This window comes from Rhinolophus sinicus, linkage group LG09 (genome assembly GCF_036562045.2).
Source record: "Rhinolophus sinicus isolate RSC01 linkage group LG09, ASM3656204v1, whole genome shotgun sequence".
In the NCBI taxonomy this organism is placed as follows: domain Eukaryota; kingdom Metazoa; phylum Chordata; class Mammalia; order Chiroptera; family Rhinolophidae; genus Rhinolophus; species Rhinolophus sinicus.
Genome location: NC_133758.1, coordinates 52306990 through 52327984, shown reverse-complemented (window position 1 = coordinate 52327984; position 20995 = coordinate 52306990). Strand labels below are relative to the sequence as shown.

Genomic DNA, 20995 nt, shown 5'->3' with positions numbered 1-20995 from the left:
AAGAAGGATTGCTGGTTATGGGAATATATGCATTTTAACAAATTATTTGCCACTAAATTGTTCTATAAATTTTGGGTGATGCTTCTTTCTGTTAATTCAATAGAAAATTCAATGTGAAATATATTTTTGACAGATAATTCCTTCTTTTATATATTTCTTTCTAAGCCCTCAGTTATGAAAAAGAAAATGAAAATGTGGCCTAATGTTAATGGGACACTTAGTATTTACCTTGTGAAACGGGCTGCTAATATGTGTAAACTTTTCAGATTCAGTATAGTTCCTTTTCCTGACCTCTGATTACTTTTGCAACTTATCTAGATTTTGACAATTGAGTTGTTAAAGCGTGGTTTTCAAAATTTGTTTTCTCACTTTATAAGAATTAATATTTGGACATATTTTATTTTAGGAGAAGCAGACAAAAAGAAAGCCAAGGGCAAAAAAAAGCAGTGGTGGCGGCCTTGGGTTGATCATGCTTCCAGTAGGTTTTCTTGATCCTCTTACAATTTCATCAATTCTAACCCTTATATCCTTGACCAGAATTCAGGCGTCCCCATGACCTGTGTGTTCCATGCATGGTTTTATCCTTGTGACTTGATAGGGGGTCAGTATATAGGAAAATTGTGATGTAAATGGGTCTCTGAGCCCTGTAGATGGAATCTTCCAGAGAAATCAGCTTATTTTGGTGCTGGCTGAAGAAAGCCAAATGTGTGGCTTATATACTCCTGAGCACCATTTTTGGGCTTGGAAAGGGAAGAATAATTGACTACCATGTTATCCACTTGTGAGGTCTAGAGCTCTGCAGGTATGTGTTTGTTCTATGGCTGAAAACCCTTATTAAAAATGAGTTTCAGCTCCTCCTGGACTGTGATTGAAGGATAATCATTATGAACACAGTGCTTGTGACCCTCTTTGTAAGGCACTAGCATGGATGCCAATTAGCCTCCCCTACCCTCATTCCCAAAGCTTTAATTTTATTTGCATGTAAGGGGTTTTGCCAGTTTATTAAATATAAAAATGAGGATAACTTAAAGTGAATGTATTTTCTCATTCTGCCTCCTCCCTAGTTTCAAAAAGACTCTAAAACTACACTCCAAATCCAGTGTCCAGCATGTGGCCTCAGAGCACCTGCAGCTCAGCCATAACAAATTAAAAGCAAAGTCAGAAAACAGTTTTTGAAAAACAACTTGATAGCCACATGCAATTAGTGCTTTTCCCTCCTGATCATAAACAAGAATGAGGAGTTACGGAACTCAGTGGCTATATTTGTTCTGCTTAGCAAAGGAACTATCACCTGCTATTGACCAATAGTATTATAATAGAATGATCCATTTGAATCCAGCCTTTCTTAAATGTATTAGAATATTGAATAATTATTCATTATTTTGAAAATTACTTATAACGTAATTCTTATGTCTTGTACTATGTCTTATACTATGTTTTGATCCCTATAGTTAATGTAATTAGACAACATCACCAAGGCCCATGACATCACATGATGATAGGAGGGGCTCTACTGATGGGATGTTTAAAATCACTAGAAAATCGAATTGATCAGAATCTTTCCCCATACCTAATTCTTAGTGTCATCTGGGTCTGGTGTTGACCTCTCTTACTCTAGAAATAATTTTCTGAAATTAGTAAGCCATTTAATAAAGCAATATTCAAAATTTGCTCAGTATGTGTAGATGTAATTAAATTTAATCCTAAATATTGAATTTTAGCATTTTGACAGAAAAAAATATCCATGAGTTACAAAGCATTTCATTTAATTTGCTGCCCAAGTCAAAAGACAAAACATTCAAGTTGAAATTCTATGTGACACTTTAATTTATTGTCCATTGGCATGTTAGTCATGCTAATAATCTAATAATGAATTGTACTATATGCCTATTTCTATCAAGTCACAAGTAAACTATGCCTATCTTTCTGTTTTTAAAGGGCCCTTTGCTAGTTTAGAGAGACCTATCCATTTCAAAATAATGTCAGACTGAATGCTTTGTCCTTTCAGCTGGGGTAAATTCCCATTGCAATCATTGTGGTTGTATTTCCCTTTTTATCTAAACATTGCATTTTGGAAGGAATTGGATATCGTCTTTGATAATAATCTTACAAGTTGGAAATACTTTAAAGAACTTCCTATGAAAGCTATTGAATTTAGATTTTCTGATTCATTTCACCCTCATTATATCAAGTTCTTGAAGACTGATATTAAATTAAGAGTGCCTCATTCCAATACCTGATGGTGCAATAATGCAGGAATGTGTGTAATTCATGGTTTGGAATCAGATTCTGAGAATGGTGTTAAAATTTTTCTGCAAAATGTATTTCCTTTTGCAAGCTTGTGAGGAAAAGAAAGGAATGAATATGCGGTTTATTTTTTAGGCAATGACAAGTTCCAAAACTTATCTTCAGATCTAGAAGCACTTTATTAAAAGCCCTTATTTCTTTAAAAGTCACTGGGCTTTTAAATAGATATTTCTTAGAGGTGCCAAATACAAAAATAAGTGTAGTTGGAATACTCTTGAGTAAATCCATTGACAATATAATAACATTGCTATGTTCTTCATATTATTGACAAATATTCAATATCTTAATGTAGTCTGCAGGTGACAAATCTCCCAGTTCCATACCTATGTACACACATACAGTTGCATTATTGCTATTCAATGATACCTTCCATTCAGTGTAATACTTCTTCATGTCAATTCTATACTGCCAAGCCTCACTTTATTGTGAAATACCTGAAATAAGGGGCCCAGGCCAGAGGGTAGGATTTTAAAAGTTATTTTCACACTCAGTTATTCAGCGATAACATCAACATCCATGATACATATATGGACACAGACTGGAGGCAGGATCTCTTTCTGAACTAACAAATGCATATGTAAGAGCTTCTCTACTGTTACCAGATAGCACTAAAGAAATTATTCTCTGTTGTTTTTCTAGTTTTATTTCAATAATATTTTATAAGGAATAGAAGACTCTTAACATTTTTCTTTTTTTAATGTGTTAATTCTACTTCTCACATACAAATTGGTAAAGTTTTTTAAATGATAAAATCAGTGTTATGACTGCTTGAGATGAAAAGTGTTTGGGCTCTCAGTGTCCACATGGATAAAAGTTATAGAAGGTATGATTGAATACAATTTAAGCTACTATTGATTTTAGAGCCTATAATGAGGGTAAAATGCTCAATCTTATAATACTCTGTTTTTACCAATGACCATGTGACATACAGTCCATGTAACTTTCCTGCAAATCTCTGAGCTTAAATGAAGGCATTACTTTAATGGTCTTCTCACTGTCAAATGTAATGCTGTAACTTTGGTTTGTTCTTGCTTACTCTTACCTTATGTTATATTGCATTTATTTCCTCAGGCCTGGACCCAGTACTCTGGGCCTGGTTCTTCCTTCAAAAAAATAAATAAATAAATAACAAATCACAGTGCTTCTGTTCAAGGATATAAGGCCCAATTTATTCACTCTGCATCTTCATGGATGGAGGCCTCACATACATCTGAAATCATGGGCAAAATTATTTACCTTTTGACCATGTTTAGTGATATTCAAGCAACTAATTTTAAACAAGCCAAGGTTTTCCATTACCTCACAATGTTTAAGTCCAAAATATAACTAAATACATCATGTATGTCATCCAAAAGACACCTCACCATTTGAAAACTTGAATATAATTTGAAAATATTTATATGTTTTCCTGCAATGATGTTACAGTTCTTGTAGCATCAGAAATGTATATGCTAGGTCTCTTTTCTCTGATAAACTTAAAATAATGATCAAATGCATAAAGATTTGATTCTCAGATTTTTAAAAATCTTTGGACATTTCAGCTTTCTCTGTTTCCAACTCTTCGCACAGCAATATATTCTGGCAGGGCAAGTGTTAGGCAAGACAAGGATGATCCTTACTGTCTGTGCTTTGTCTTACGGTCAACACAGGTCTCTTCAAATTTCAGTAAGTGACTGGGAGCTCCTGGATGACTAGAAGCCTAACAGTACTAAACAGTATAGACCATGTCCACTGTGCCTCAGTCTCTCTCATACTACGTGTAGAAACAGCCAGAGTGGTGGTGGTGGCATTATTGTGGCTGTGCAATTTTTTTTAATGTTTATCCACCCATTTTCTCATACGGCAGTTTGTTTTTAAAAAAATGCTCTTTCAAATGCCTTGCCATATTTGTCATGTCTCTTGTGTCACCTTGTGGAGAAGCCAGGTCTGCATACAATAAAGTGAGGGAGAATATTGGTGACACTGTTTCTTGATTCTGAATCTTTCTGACTGGCTTTTCTACAATAGTTTGGACCCATTTGGATAACACCAAATCCTCCACTTCATTTTGGCCTTGTCTAAAGGACCAAAATTGCTGAATTGCGAAATAATAATTGTTTTCAGTTATTTTGGCCATCTTAGTAACAAAACGGGTTGCTGCAGAGTTGGTCTGATGGTTCTATGTAAAATTTATAATGAAGAAGGAAGAAAATACCAGATGAACCCAGAACTGGCCAATTCTCTTACATGGCATAACAAGGCCTCGTGCTTTGTAGACCTAGTCATGCCAACACCAAGTAACATAGCACAGAATGAGTATTCTTCATCTCTTTTTTTTTTCCTCCCTACCAACATCTCTTGCTGTTGTCTTTTTGTAGAAAATTTATGTGTATCTTTTTTTTTTTTTTTTTTGGGGGGGGGGGCATTTCATGCATAAGTCCCTGATTATCTCATATCTCTTTCAAGAAATAAGTAAATATTTTGTTTTGCTTAGTGGTCAGGAGTGGAGATTATTATTTGTTTGAAACGGATAGCGAAGAGGAGGAAGAGGAAGAATTAAAAAAGGAAGAAGAAGAACCTCCAAGAAGGTCAGCTTTCCAGGTAATTATGAGATTGGGGAAATCATGTCTTTGCTACTTGAAGAGTTTTATTTTTGACAGACCATGATTGCAGGCTTATTCTGCCATATTCATATATGTTGTAGCTCCCAGAAGTTTCTTATTTATGTCTGAAATTGTTTATTCCTCATTAAACAAGGCTGCTTGCTCTCAGCATTGCTGTAATTACCGCTGTGCAAGAACACAATTCCAGTCAGGTGTTCTTTCACTTGCATCAAAACATTTTCTGATGCTAGAAAAAAAAGTAAAGCTTTCTTGATGAACTTTATTTTTCTGTTGCAAGTAGGAGGTGAAGAAGGTTTATCTGGCGTTGCTTTGGATTGCATTAGTGGACTTATATTTCAATATGTGAAATAGTCGATCATGAAAATAACATACTTGCTTTGTTTTGAAACAGATGGTCATTTAGATGTTACTTTGTTTTGAAAATCAGTTGCATTTGTATTGCTATAGATTTGAGAATTTATTAACATAATGAAAGTATCTAACGCAGTTCTGACTTTTTCAGCTTAACTGCCTTTCTTTTTTAGAACCTGCCATACCACTCTCAGTTATATAGCTCACTAGCCTAAGTATAGTGTACTTAGTGAATGGATACTCAATGCTACCCAAGAATGATGATTTGTCAGTAGAGTTACATATGGGATGAAAGCTTACATATTTTTTTTTAATGAAGGAGCCACATATTAGGAGTTATTTCCCATTTGTTATGCTTCAAGGCACCTAGAATTATATCCGTCAAGCTACGTGATGTGTCCGTGAAGAGGCCATTGTCAGTTTGCTGGCCAGGTCTTCTCAAGCTGCCAGGTTACATTCACTTCTGTCTTCCTAATGACTTTGAAAAACTAAATCATTCACGTAGATACCTTGCTCTCATGCTTTCTCACTTGCCCTGTTGCTAACTATGTGTGTTTCTAGATGACTGTGTGTATGTGCATGTGTGCAGCTGGCTTGTCAAATACTAATGACTTAACTTGTTTATTTTTATTCTAATGACTTTTATTCTAACCATCACTCATCATGCAGCAACGGAGAGACCCTGATCATCTTCACCATTTGAATGGATTTCTTGCAATGATTGACTGTTTTCTTTATTCCTAACTTACAAGCAGAGCACATTTTATTCTAGCTTCAATGATTGGCGCATATGAACCTAGTTGATGTAATTGTAGAGACAAACTCATACTGACGTCATATATTAAATTATTAGTTTTTGGTTTTTTTCTACTAATTACTCTTGCTTTGTCCTTCTTTATAGAGAGCTATTGGGAAGTTTGCATCAGCCATTTTAGCCTTGCCAAAGTCTGTCATTAAACTTCCCAAAACTATTCTACAGTATTTAATCAGAGCTACAAAGGTATTTGATGTTTACTGTGTGTGACCCTCTGCTCTGTAGATCTTTAGACAAGCAGATCCCTGTTGCTACATCTGCATTTTCCCTGTTCTATAGATCGTACAACGAAGGAATTATAAGAATTTAAAATATAAACTTTTCCAAAACGAGTTCTGAGAAGGCAAATTTCTTAGTATTTGGTTCTTATTTTTTAGTTGATACCAGAGCCTATCGAAAAATAGAGAGAGAAAATGCAGATACACATCTACTTTCTGTCCTCTTGTAGTTTTGTCTAAGTCACATCTCACTTTCTCACTAGGGTCACATCTGGTTGCATGCATCAGTTATGATGTGTAAAAAGTATAATTTTTTTTTTTCTCAGAAAGCTGGTAAAATTACAAAGAAGTTAATGAAAGACTTATTTTGCTCCATCTTTCTGGCTTCCTGTTAAGTTTCCATCTTCCTAAACTGGATGCCATCTTCCATTTCCCATTCTGAATTCAGTGCATCTCCTTACGAGGCTATGCTGCAGGGTACAGACCATGCAGTGCCTCCTTCCCACATCATCCGGGAGAGCCGAATAAACTGTTTAACAAATTACTTATTAATTCATCTAATGCACAACAGATTATCCAGCTACCTACACTGTAGTCATTTCATTACTGAAAATCATAGATAATGAATTACTATTCTTGTACTTTAAAGAGAGCTGCTTCTCCCAACTTAATCTGAGGTAAGCACCTAAGCTCTTAGGTCTTTATGCTCCTCAGTGTTAACCCAATGGTTTGGATAGTGACCAAGACTAGTGCTTCTCCCATTTCACCTGGGGATATTATTTAAATGTAGGTTATTTAAATTCAGCAGGTCCAGTGGGGCCTACAATTCTGTATTTCTCTCAATTTCCCAGGTGAAGTGCAAGCAGCTGGTCCACCTTGAGTAGTAGGACCCAGAAGTCTAGGTTCCTGCTATTTTTCAAATGCCATGATTCTGATTTTTAGGCAATATTCACTGTTGCCACTTTCCTGGGATTCTTTTTCTTTTCCCATTTAAGACTACCATATGAGTCTCTTCATCCATATAAAAGAATTTATATGAAAGATTATAATGTAATTATCCCCCATCTTACTTTAAAAACAAAACGAAACAAAAAATATCTTACAGACAACATAAAGAAAGTCCTGGATCACTCCTGAATTAAAGGACAGTATGAAACGTAACCAATTTGTTAAGGCTCTCCACTTCAATAAAGTTCTCTCCTGTTTGAAAGATTAAATGCTGCTTTACATAATGAGTTTTCAGTAAAACGAATCCCATTTTTCCTTAATATATATGATAAAATTTAAGATAAAATCAAGGTAAAAGTTAAAATTAAGTTGGGAATACAAGCTAGTGCAGCACTCTTTGGAGAAGCCAGAGATCATTTAAAACGTTTCCATGTATTTTCACTTATCGTTAGTGGTGCTTGTATCTAATGCCCTAGAGAGACCCATCAAATGGATGACAATTACCACTACCAAGTATAAGAACTAGGAATTCTCAGTAAGGAACTTCCACTTCTTGATTCAGGAAGAATAGGGATGTTTCCTCCTCTGCCTTCACTATCAACTTTTTCCTGAAAGAGATGGACTGAGGCCAAACTGACCGTCTATCAAATGTTCCAGGAACTGTAAAATGTTTATATTTCCAAACATCAAAATAATTTACCTACAATTAAGGACTTGTCATACGATTCTCTGCTCCTCCCTGGTTTCCTCTTATTTGCATTATCTAAATTCTCATCTCAGTGAGAAAGAACTGATTGACTGTCATATGTAGAAGCAGGAGTTCCCTTTTAATATAGTCAAATTTTAATGGTTCTCACCCTTTCTACAAGACCTCTTCAATTCAATCCTAAGCTTCTCCTTCTCTCTTTCTCACCCTCCCTCCCAATGGTTTCATTTTCTTCAGAGCAAAAGAATTCCTCCGGCTTGTGCACCTATCACATTCATAAATCCTGAATTACATTTTTATTTTCTTTTATGGGGATTCTTGCATTATCTAAAAGTGATATTCTAATAACATTTTTTTTTAAAGAAGGTCATCGTATTTTGCTCTTAAGCCTGAAAATTTATTTATGTTTAGCAGAATAGATTTTTTTAAAAGAATCAATATTTTGCAGAAGTGAGTTTGCATATCAAGGTACTAAACCTCAGAGATATCTTGACAGGAGTCCCAATTTTATGCTCAGTGAACATCTAACATAAATTCCTTTATGTGGTCCTTTTTCTTCAAATTCCAGTTTATCTCATTTTTCAAAATGTTTTTAGCACAAAATAGGATAATCTTTTTGCCTCCTGGGTTTATTATTCTGAAATAATGCAGTTCTTATATTTGCATCAATTGCCTTTAAGGTTCAGATTTCTACCAATGAGAAGAAATGTTCTTTCTTACTATCCTTTGATCTTTGCATTCCATATGTGGAAAAACTGAAATTTATTTTTATCAACATCACAATGCCTATGTTTTCCTTACACAGTTTTTCAAAGATTTTAGAAATCTGAACAACATGTAGAATAAAATGAACATGTCTGGGTCTACAAGCACCCCTGAAAAACATTTCTTTATAATAATAATAATAATAATAATAATAATAATAATAATAAAACCCAGCTTCCCTGAGACCCAGGTGTGTCTGTGGGTGCATGAGGAGCATGACTGCTTGGCTTCGTGATTGCAGATGGCTGACTTTGTATATAAAGGTTTTTGTTTTGTTCCTTTTGCATGACTTGGGAGACTACTGGTGGGCGGCTACTCCAAATTGCTCTATTGTGGTTATCGGTGATAATATATTAATACAACTATTTTCAGCTCTTGAGTGAAAGTGACAAAAGGCAACCAAAAGCACTAGTTTTCCTTTCATAACACTTGGGATAACTCCTTAACCTTAATATCACATTATTTTTCCTCTCCAAACACTAATCAATCTGCAACGCCCTTTCGCAAGTTGCTGGTAACAGCTGTTATTCACAAGGGAAAATATCAAAGGTGCAAAACTATTTTCCCAAAGTAAATGAATAAAAGAAACTGCTTTGTGTTTGACTCAAAGTTTATTTGTGATGGGAGAAAACTAATGATACTTAGCGAGGCATCCAATTTATTCCTGTGGTGTAAAATGAGAAAGATCATAACTAAGTGTCACAAATGGTGGTGATATGTGGGGACTTGGGAGAAACAGTTTCTATAAACCCAAAGTATCTCATGATTATCTGTGATACCAAATGAAATATATTCCTATATGTCTATTTTCATATTTTATTTCATGATAATGAAAATAGCACAGGTCAGTTCAGCATATGAAGGGATATGGGAGAGGGATATTTACTTTGTGTTGGGAGAAAAAATATATATTTCCAAAAGTCAGGAAGCTTGGTGTTGGTCCCTTTTCTTTTAATTCAAATTATTAAAAAGCCAGAAAATAATTGAATTTTCTCCCTTCAGTTTGTTTATCAAGCTTGGATTACTGACCCTAAAACAGCACTCCGACAGAGGCGCAAAGAGAAAAAAAGGTCTGCAAGAGAAGAACAGAAAAGAAAGAGAAAAGGATCTGGGGAGGGTGAGTGTTATGTGGATGCAGCAGGTTCTAGCCAGTACTCTCCATTTCTGTCACCCTTGAATACGAAAGAGGAACTGCAAAGGACAGAAACTTTGGAGAAATAAATTTTTTTAATTCTAAAGAGTGCAAAGATTTTTACTTGGCCTTAATTGCTTGTGTCTGACACTTGGAATGAATTAAAACATGACCTTAAGTTAAGATTCATTTTATAAAATGGGGAGAGAGGCAAAATAAATTCAAAGAAAGTAGAAAGAAAAATTAGTTTTTTAGGCAGATATTAAGTCATAGAAACAAAATACAAGACAAGGCCTAATCATTAAGTAAAAAACTATTCATGAAAAAAAAAAAAAAAAAGTAAGAAAGATGAACCTTTCACAGTTTAATCAAGAAAAAAGAGAACTCACTCTTAAACAGTACTCAGGAACCAAAAATAGAACATAACTACGAATGCCATATTCAACATTATACTGGTACATTTGAAAGCACATGATAGAAACACATTTCTAAGGGGGGAAAAATTCCAAACTACAAAAATCACACCAAAAGCAAAGTTAAAGTGCAGTGGGACACTCGGGAAAAATATTTTCATTATGTATATCAGACTAAAGATTAGCATTCTGGATATATTAAAAACTCCTAAAAATCAGTAAAAGAAAAATTCAACCCAATGAATGAATGAATATGAAAACAATTCATAAATCAGAAAATAGAAATGGCCTTTTTAGAAGGAGCTCAGCTTACCAGTAATTGAGAAACACAAACTAAGCATTTTGACATTTTGGTTTTTTACCTATAGGATTGGCAAGAACCTAAACATTTGAATATCACTGTTTGGAGTTAGTGGGAAGATAACTGCTTTCACAGACTATGTGTAGTGTTGTAAAGTTGTACTTCCACTTTGAAAAGCAGTGTGTCAATGTCTATGAAAATTTTAAATGTACACATCCTATTAGAGATCAGTTCTACTTCTAGGTGTGTGGCTTAACCTGAAGCAGGTTTTGTACGTGTGGATAAGGACACACGTCTAAGAATATTCATCAAACATTATTTGTTGATAACAAAAAGAAGAGGACTCAAGTAAATTATGTTGCCAATATATTATAGAATACTCTAGTAGTTTAAAAAATGAGATGGATTACTTTGAACTGACTTGGAGAACAATTCCTGTTGTTAAATGAAATAAATAAATTATGTTGAAAATGGCCTGCACATTATGAAATCATTTATGAAACAAAGGAAATCTCAAGATAATATTTTGCATTTTTAGTGGGTGCATATAGTAGTATATAAATGCAAGAGAAAGATCAGAAAGAATATTTAGTAAATGAATAACAGTGGTTACTGTTTTCCTGGAGGTGGTGGAGAGATTGAGATTAAGTGGTATGAGGGAACTTGAGGCTTTTCTGTTACTTTTTTGTTCTTTATGTATAAAGAAAATGTATACATAAATTCTTTGTGAAATTAAAAATAAAAGGAAAACATAAATTCTAATGGAGCTCTAAATTGCAAAACCTCTCTCTTTTTTGACCATTCTGCCCTCTGCTACCTCCTAGTAACTTTAATTTTTACTTTATTGGTTTAAAAAGACAGAATTAAGACTGAGCTAATGTAACAAGTCAAGCAGTAAAGAGGTAAATGCACAATCTGCCCTGGAAACCTATCCACTAAGCTACCAAATTCTCACAATATGTTTCGTTCACTTGCATTCCTTTCTCATGGGAGTAAGTACGTGTGTTCAGGCATGGTTTCCTTTGTTTGATTTTCAAAACTGAGTTCATACAATACAAACTGCTGTATGTTCATTAGTAATATATCATGAATATTTCTCCAATTAAGTATTTATAAAACCATATCATCCTTTTTTAATAGCTGCAAAATATTCTATAATATGGATATGCATAATTTATTCACCTACTCCACCACTAATGGACGTAAAGTTTGCTTCCAGATTTTTCTACAATGAACAACGCTATCATAGATATCTGCACACAGAAATTCACATACAATTGCATGCACATGTGTGTATTTGAATGCATAACAAATTTCAGGAAGAACATATACTTTCCACAGAATACATTATCAAAAGTGAAATTACTGGGTTAAAGGGTGTGCCTTTTTTTTTTTTTTTTTTTGGACTTCAATAGATATTTTCCCAAACAGTTTTACTAATTAACACTACAATGTGTAAGGTATAAGAGTGTCCATTTCCCGGTAGCCTCCACCAGGATATTATTACTCTTTTTATTTGTCTTTCTCAAGCATCATAAATGGCTTTTATTTTCATTTGAGTTTTCATAACTAATAAGACTGAATTTTTTTTCTTGGTAATTTGTACTCCCAAATCTAAGATTTATACATTTTTAACATTTTCCATAATATTATTTTATTCAGCTGTTTGTCCTTATTAATTTAGGGAATATTTATATGTTAGGGATATTGCTTTTTCTCAAGTGTTAAAATATTTTTTTCCAATCCAATGTTTATCCTTTGATTTAGTTTATGGTATATGTTATCTAAACAATTTTTAATTTTTTCTGGTGTCAAATAGATCTAAATTTCTTTTTGTGGTTTCTAAGTTCCCATTTTACTTAAGAAAGCCTTCCCCCAAATATTATGCTAATGTTTTCTTATATTTCCTCCTAATTTTATTTATTTCAAAATTTTTATTCTATGAAATAGAGATTTAATTCATTTATTTTCAGATGGATAGACAATCATGCTATCCCTATTTATCAAATGATTCCTCCTTTTCCTATTAAATTTAAATACTATTTTTGTTAATATTATCCTTCCATTTACTATTAGGTATGTTTCTAGACTCTGTATACTGATCCACTATCCTACTATCTAGCTCTGGGCCAATGTCATCTATTTTTTAGTCCAGTAGCTATAGAGTTAGTGAGTTTTGCACACTCCCCTCATTACCCCCTTTCTTTCCTTCAAAATTGTGTTTGCTATTCTTAGACATTTGTTCCTCCAAAATTATTTGACCAGTTCTAAAAATGTGTCCTTTAATCATCTTGTAAATATCTCATTATTCTGTATCATAAAGATTATTTCATGCGTAAAGTCACTACCATTTACCTATAAATCAGAGGCAAATAATTAAAAAATATTCAGACTAAAGAAATATATTTATTTCTTTAATAAATATTTGTTTAGCACTTTCTTGGTACAAGGCATCATCTCTTCTATGTTACTTCCAGACAGATAAGGCACATAGATCCTGTCCTGAAGTGCCAGGCACTGTTGTAAGTGCTTTTTATGTAGTAACTCGTTTGATCCTCACAACAGCCCAGGGCATTTTATTCTCCCTGCCCTACAAATGATGAAATGAGGTCCCAGAGAGTGAAGTGACCTGCCTAAGGTCACACAGCCATACAGTGAGTGGTGGGTCTGGAATTTATAACAGGTATCCTGACTCTAGACCCTTCTATCTTAACCTATAATAACCCAAGTATAGGAGTGGGGAAAAAAAACAATGAAATAGGAACAACAAAATTCCATTTAAAATATAAGTATAAATAAAATACTGTGGGACCAGAGGAGAGAAGATGACTTGTAGCCAAGAATGTAAGGGAATGCAATGCCTCTTGAAAAAGACAATGGTTGAATAGACTCTGACATTCTGACAGAAGAAAGCAAGACCATGTGTGAAAAATAAAGATCAGATCCACATTGCTGGAAAGATAAGCTGTGATACACAGTAGTAGAATATAAGTTTGGGAAGATTAACTAGAGTGAGATCAGTTTGATAGGGTTACCAAATAAAATACAAGAAAACCAGTTAAATTGGAAACTTTTATATAAACAATAATTTTTTTTTTTTTTAGCTTAGAAATAATTTCAGTATATTTCATGGCTCTTATGCAAAATGAAAAATTATGAAAAAATATCTGTTGTTTACCTTAAATTAAAATATAATTGGTTATCCTGTTTTCACTTGCTAAATCTGACAACCTTAGTCTTAAACAAGAGGCTAACAAATAAAGTGAAATCCTATGATGTCATTTTTAGGTAATGACACACTAAAATTTGTAACATTATCCCAAGATATTCAAAATTTAAAGTTCAAGTATGTGTCAGGGGTCAGCAAACTTTTCTGTAAAAGGCCAGATAGTAAATATTTTAAGCTATGCAGGCCATAAGTCTCTGTTGCAACTCAACTCTGCCATTGTAGGGTAAAAGCAGCCACAGACAATACATAAATAAAAGGGCATGGCTGTGTTCCATTAAAATTTGAATTTTACATAATTTTCATGAGCACAAAATATTATTTTTTAGATTTCTTTTAACTATTAAAAATATGAAAACCATTCTGAATTTACAGGCTGTTTAACAACAGAAAGCAGGAAAGATTTAGCCAGAGGATTGTAGTTTACCCATCCCCGGGTATCCATAATTCTTATTCTGGAGTGAGCAGAATCTGAAATCTATGAATTCTTACGACGTTTCCCCAGGAACTCTTAAAATAGTCAAAATATCCTAAGATTTAATTTAAAAATTCCTTTTAATCCAGAAGAGTAAGTGTTGACATTTAATATACCCTTAAAGAATCTAACTCATGTTTATTGAACACACTTGACAGGGCCTGTGGAGTGGGAAGACCGAGAGGATGAACCCGTCAAAAAGAAATCTGATGGACCAGGTAACAAAAGATACAAATATGAGCAGGGGGAAAGTTGAAAATGCTACTTCCCAGGTGGTGTGTAATGGAATGCTGCCTAAAAATAATTAATCAAATACTGTCTTGGACTATGACTAAATAATTGGTGTCCTTTGAAATCTCATCTTTAGTGAAATTGCACAGTGACTCCTCAAAGTAGATCTGACCTTTACATTGTTGGATTAAATGTTGGACTAAAGTCAGTTTATAAATTATTGTATCCAAGTACCTATGAAGGGGGTGTTAGGAAGCAAATTATAAATGTCCTATGGAAGCCATCAGAATAGAGGCACAAAAAATATTGGCAATTAATTTCAAAAAGCACATAAAGAAGGAATTAAATGAAAGGTAAGTAGAATTGGGGAAATGAGAAGTACTCTGGAAGCTTGGGCCAACCTCCCCATTTTGTGAAGGGAAAACCAAATCCCAATGACTTTGCTCAGGATTTTATAGCTACAGTCAGGGACAGAATCCATGTCTTCTAACTCCAGCTCAGTCAAGGTGCCATTTGGGCTCCACATAGTATGTGATTGGGAGGAAGATTTTTCCATGAAGGAAAAAGAAAAAGAAAAAAAAAGGCAAAACAAATCTTCCAAATGAAATGAACCCTAATGCCTCTCTACTTCTATTTCCTCTATTGCACAGGGTTGGAACGCCTGTGTACATTATTTATCAGCCAGCACATTTTTTTCAGACTCTTTTACTCTGGACACAAATACTTCCAAGTATGTCACCTGTTGGCACAAAATGAGACTTCTTGAAGGCTGTCTAACACCCTCTGTGGCACAATTCTTAGACCTGGCCTCCGTTTCCAGATAACTTGACTCACGTGCATGTGGAGCCAGATATTCTATTATTGCTGAAAAGCTTTGTGCAATAATAGTGGCTAACATTCTAGCTTGCACATCCTCTTTGCCAGGCAGTTTTCCAAGACTTTTAGACATATTAACTTGTTTCACCCCCTCAAAAACCCTCTTCTCCATTTAACAGATAAGAAACTGAGACAGAGAACGATTAGCTAACTTTTCAAAGTCTGCATAATCACTAAGGAGTAGAGTTGGAACTTGAACCTGAAGAGTCTGAAACCAGAGTTTGTGCTCTTAACGACTATGTCTTACTGCCTCTATGATTAAAAATAAGTAAAAATAAAACTCCTAATTTCATGTGCTAATTTGTGATCACTCAGGTTAATAAAGTGCATGGCATGCATGTCTCCAACACAGTTTAGTTTTACCATCAAGACCACCAAAAGCAAAACTGTGAAATAATTATGTTTATCTTCACCACCTCTGAGGAAATAATGGTGAATATGAGAAAAAAAGTGTCAAAAAATATAAGATGCTGCTAAATCTTTATTAATACTTGTAAGTAACCCCAAGTTCTTCAGCCTCTCAGGGTCAATCTTGCCTTTGATGTCTACATGAAACTGGTAGAGGTTCTAGCCAAACTACTGTGGGAAACGCATGCCTTGCTCAAGATCAAAACAAAAGCAGTAGTGTGGGGTGGAAAGAGAAATCTAGGTGTTACCGGCCCTCTCAGACTCAGAATTACTCTTCTGTGGAATCTGTAGCATCTCACTCCATTTAGCTTCTTTGCTCAATGAAGGATAGATACTCTCTCATTTCCCTTCTTCCTAAAGTACACCTCATGTAAGGCTGTTAGGTGCAACACCGATTTATCGAGGTTTTGGGGGGATAGTTGGAGGCAGTGACAGCATAGGCAGGAAACTGCATCAAAGGGTAAGTCGGGGATCAGTCTTCCTGCCTCAGAGGCATCTCACTAGCTGGTGCCTCTGGGACCTGGCTTCACAGCCAGGAGTCTAGGACCCTTCCCACCAGGTATGTCTCAATCATTTCCCCATCTCCTTTTCCAGATTCCTAGTTTTCTTCCCCAGGTATCAGCTGGCCACTTCAAGATTCTTGTTACTCCAGTGGGTAGAACTGTTTAACTCTTCTTTGTCTCTCTTGCCCATCTAGACTATGTCCGGAGACCATCCCATATACATCTAAGCTTCTTCTGATGGTTTTCCTTTTGAAAAATGCAAACTTTACCTGCCTTCCTCCTAGGCTACACAATTAATAAATAACTTTTTTTTTTTTTTTTTTTACCATTACAAAGATAAACTGATTCACACTGTGACATGAGAATTAAAGTAGAGAGAGAAGATTGGTGGAGAGCAGGGATGAGTCACCCAGTGGTCATATCTGATTATACTGGATTAGAGGTCAGGAAACTATACAACCTTGAGCCAAATCCCACCTGCTACCTGTTTTTATATTAGCTAAGAATGATTTTTATATTTTTAATGGTTGAAAAAAATCAAATAAAGAAGAGTATTTCATGACATAAAAATTATGAAATTCAAATTTCAGTGTCCATAAATAATGTTTTATAGGAAACCCAGACACTATTACAGACACAATGGCAATCAAAGCTGAGCTTGTCACACTGGGCAGCTTTCCCTTCCTTGGGTTGGCAGAGTCACAGCCGTAGATAAGGAAGAGAACCCAAGTACATCAGGAATTTCATGACTTCTGTTGGTTTAGGGAGGGTTGATCCCATGTGCAGTGTTTTGTAGTTAGCACAGCTCAGTATAATTAAAAATAATGAATAGTTCAATGGTATACATATGCCCTTAGTATGTGTACTGAGCTCTTTACAAAATAGCTTTAAGCTGATTTAACTGAAATGCAACTGTAATAGGAAGCATCAAATTCTTCCTGAATCAACAGAATTGTTTCCAACAGTAAGTATTACTTAAGAAAGAAAGCAACTTATAGAAAAAGCTTTAAGGATCCAGTTACCTGGATAGATACTCTTTCTATCCCTATGTCAATAACAGAAATATCTTTGAATGCCATCTCTACTTTTAATCAACACTCCTATCTGTATATGAATTTATTCTGACAGATGTTTTGACCAAAGGTTAACAATTCTATCCTCATTTGGTTTTGTTGCTGGTGCTGCATGTGTAGAAAGACCCAGTGGTAGCTTCCTATATACACTGCAGTCCTCCTCCACTCCCCGCACCATGCTTAGTGTCAAGGGCCCCACTCCACATTAGCTATGGATGGCCAAACACAGGTCTACCTTTGATAAAACACCACCATGACACACCCAGCAAAATGGTTGATGGCATATTGTTCTTTTGAAATCTTGTTTCTTTTCCTTCCTTCTAGATAATATCATCAAGAGGATATTTAATATTTTGAAATTTACCTGGGTCCTCTTTCTGGCAACAGTGGATAGTTTCACAACTTGGCTTAACTCCATTTCAAGGGAGCATATTGACATATCTACAGTTCTGAGAATTGAAAGATGCATGTTAACCAGAGAAATTAAAAAGGTAATACTATTGGTATAATTCTTTTTGCTCTTTCCCACATTATAAAGATTGTAAATGTCAATATCCAGAACTCCAAGTAGGAAAAGACAAATCCTTTCTTCACAGATAGTCTTTGCTTAACACTTTTGTTTTTATGTGTATTTAAATCTGTTCCATGTTCAGGATTAAAATAATCGGACACTATGCATGCATACCACACACACACACACACAAACACACACACATACACACGAGAGTCCTGGGGATAGTGGCCAGTTTATTCATTCTATTCTATCCCATCACCACAGTTTGCAGGTGCAGACTGTGCTATCTAATAAAGGCTTATGTTTTTTAGTCTGGGAAGTTTGATCTGAAACTTCTCATAGGAAATTTTAGAACATATGCAGAGCAACAAAATATAGTCACATAAGGTTTATAGATTATATTAAAAAATAATAGTTCATTTCTGGAAAAATTACTTTTATCTACATACTTATCACACATAACTACAAAATTATCTACCTATGAGAAGGGATTTCTTTTTAAATTTTTATTGAAAAATAATTGACATATAACATTTTATTAGTTTCAGGTATACAACATAATGAATATATATATATATATATATATATATATATATATATATATATAAAATGAGTTGAATACATACATATATAAAATGAGATGATCACCACAGTAAGACTACTTAACACCCATCACCATACATAGTTACAATTTTTTTTCTTCCTGATGTGAACTTTAAAATCTGCTCTCTTAGGAACTTTCAAATACAGTACTCCCCACTTATCCATGGTTTCAGTTATCCTCAATCAACCAAAATCCAAAAATATTAAATGGAAAATTCCAGAAATTAACAATTCATAAGTTTTAAATTGTTTACCGTTCTGAGTAGTGTAATGAAATATCATGCCATCCCTCTCCATCCCACCCAGGATGTGAATCATCCCTTTGTCCAGAATCTCTTCTGTGCTCCCACCTGTTAGTCACTTAGTAGCACTTGGTTAAAAGATCGATGTAGAAGTATCACAGTGCTTGTATCCAAGTCACCCTTATTTTACTTAATAATGGCCCCAACGTGTGAGAATAGTGATGCTGGCAATTCAGATATGCCAAAGAGAAGCCATAAAGTGCTTTTTCCTAAGTGAAAAGGTGAAAGCTCTTGATTTAATAAAGAAATAAAAAAATACTGTATGCTAAGGTTACTAAGATCTATGGTAAGAAGGAATCTTCTGTTGGTGAAATTGAGAAGAACAGAAGAGATATCTGTGCTACTTTACTGAGAGATAGACCATATTCACATAACTTTTATTATTAGTCATTGTTGTGAATCTTTTAATGGGCCTAATTTAAAAATTAAACTTTATCATACATATGTATGTATAGGAAAAAAACATAGTATATGTAGGGTTTAGTACTATCCAAGGTTCAGGCACCCACTGGGGATCTTAGAACTTATCTTCTATGTATAAGGATGGACTCCTGAATACAAAACAATATTATTAACTATAGTCATGCTGTGTATTACATCCCAAGACATTTATTTTATAACAGCAAATTTGTTCCTTTTGACCATCTTCATCCACAAACAATTCTTGTTCAGCATTACCGAGTATTATTGAGTACCATTAATTAAATAAGTTGACATCAGTGCTCAACTGTCTAGCTTTGTTTTAATCCACTCAAGGTGTGCATGAAAGCTGAGTTGTCAGAAATGCCAGGTGGCTACATGGGCAAGTAAGAACTGTGACAATGTCTCCTTCACTACAGGGCAATGTTCCAACTCGGGAAAGCATCCACATGTACTATCAGAACCACATCATGAACCTTTCCAGAGAGTCTGGACTGGATGCAATTGATGGCCGTCCTGGTGCTTCTTCAGGTGCACAGACAGCTCACAGGATGGATAGCTTAGATTCACATGACAGTATCTCCAGGTATTTTATGTTCTAAAAATTGGGTTTCCTTTTCACAAAGGTAAAAGAGGTGGACTTCATCAATTTGAGAAATGAATGTCTGAGGTGAAAGTTAATCAAAACTTACATGGATCCCCACCCTCTTCAGGCTATCTCCACATGTACAACAAAGCAAAAGAAATGTCCTCCCCTAGACGGAACCAGATAAAACTGGGGATCAATGAAAAACTTTTAGAAACACATGTATGATTCATAGGCACAGGATAGAGATTTCCAAGCTGGAGGAAAGTAAGAATGAATCTTCCCAATGACAAAATTACTATTTGTGTCAAGGGCTACATCTTTAACTCCTTTCAAAAATTCCATTCCACAAAGTACCTTCTATATGAGAATCTTCTACCATCTGTTGCTATCTTTGGTATTTTCCTTTCAGAATTGTTACTTTATAATTCATAATAAAAGTTCTAGAAGTGATTCTGTCAGCTTCCATCTTCCCTGAGTTTTATGATAATTCGCCATGGACCAGCACCAAGCACTGTGCATGGGTTACCTCACTTTATCCTTCTAAGACCCTAGGAGATGCATACTACAAGGTGTGATCAAACAATACAGTGAACGTTTAAATTAAAAAAAATTACAGTAAAAGACACATTGCCATCAATCTCCTTCAAAATACTCCCCCTCGCTTTAAACACACTTACCCCATCATTCTTGCCACTTTCTGAAGCAGTTCTGGAAGTCCTCTTTCGTGAATATCTTTAGTTGCACTGTTGTGGCTGCCTCGATGTCCTGAATCATTTTGACTTTGGGGAAGAGCTGTAAGTCGCACGGTGTCAGATCCGGTGGATAAGGTGGATGAGGACATATCGTAATGTTTTTATTTGACAGGAATTGCTGTACCAGAAGCAATGTGTGACAAGGAATGTTGTCATGATAGAGGATGAGTTACAGCACACTTTAAAACACACCTTCTCTCAACCTTGCCAGAGAGTCTGGACTGGACGCAATTGACGACTGTCCTAATGCTGCTTCAAGTGTACAGACAGCCCCCAGGATAGATAGCTTAGATTCACATGACACTATCTCCAGGTATTTTATGTTCTAACCAATGGGTTTAGTCGGTCACACCCAACTGACTGCACCGAACAAGTTGAAACTTGTCACACACTGTTACTAAGTTTCGATGTGCCGCTTTCTGTATTGAAGATCCCTGCTTTTCCGTTAGATGACACTTGGCAGCA

General features: G+C 35.0%; 1 protein-coding gene across 4 annotated transcripts in view; it reads left to right on the top strand.

Moving 5' to 3' along the window:
* Positions 1 to 20995, top strand: part of PIEZO2 (piezo type mechanosensitive ion channel component 2) — a 436624-nt gene that overhangs the window by 370400 nt on the left and 45229 nt on the right. For 3 of the 4 annotated variants that reach the window (XM_074340379.1, XM_074340380.1, XM_019713452.2), the window contains 6 exons: positions 407 to 478; positions 4781 to 4887; positions 9715 to 9829; positions 14418 to 14477; positions 17675 to 17841; positions 19609 to 19775. In XM_074340379.1, coding sequence (XP_074196480.1) covers positions 407 to 478; positions 4781 to 4887; positions 9715 to 9829; positions 14418 to 14477; positions 17675 to 17841; positions 19609 to 19775 — 688 coding nt within the window. Of the gene's footprint in view, positions 1 to 406; positions 479 to 4780; positions 4888 to 6162; positions 6262 to 9714; positions 9830 to 14417; positions 14478 to 17674; positions 17842 to 19608; positions 19776 to 20995 lie in introns of all 4 variants that reach the window. The other variant, XM_074340377.1, reaches the window with a different exon arrangement.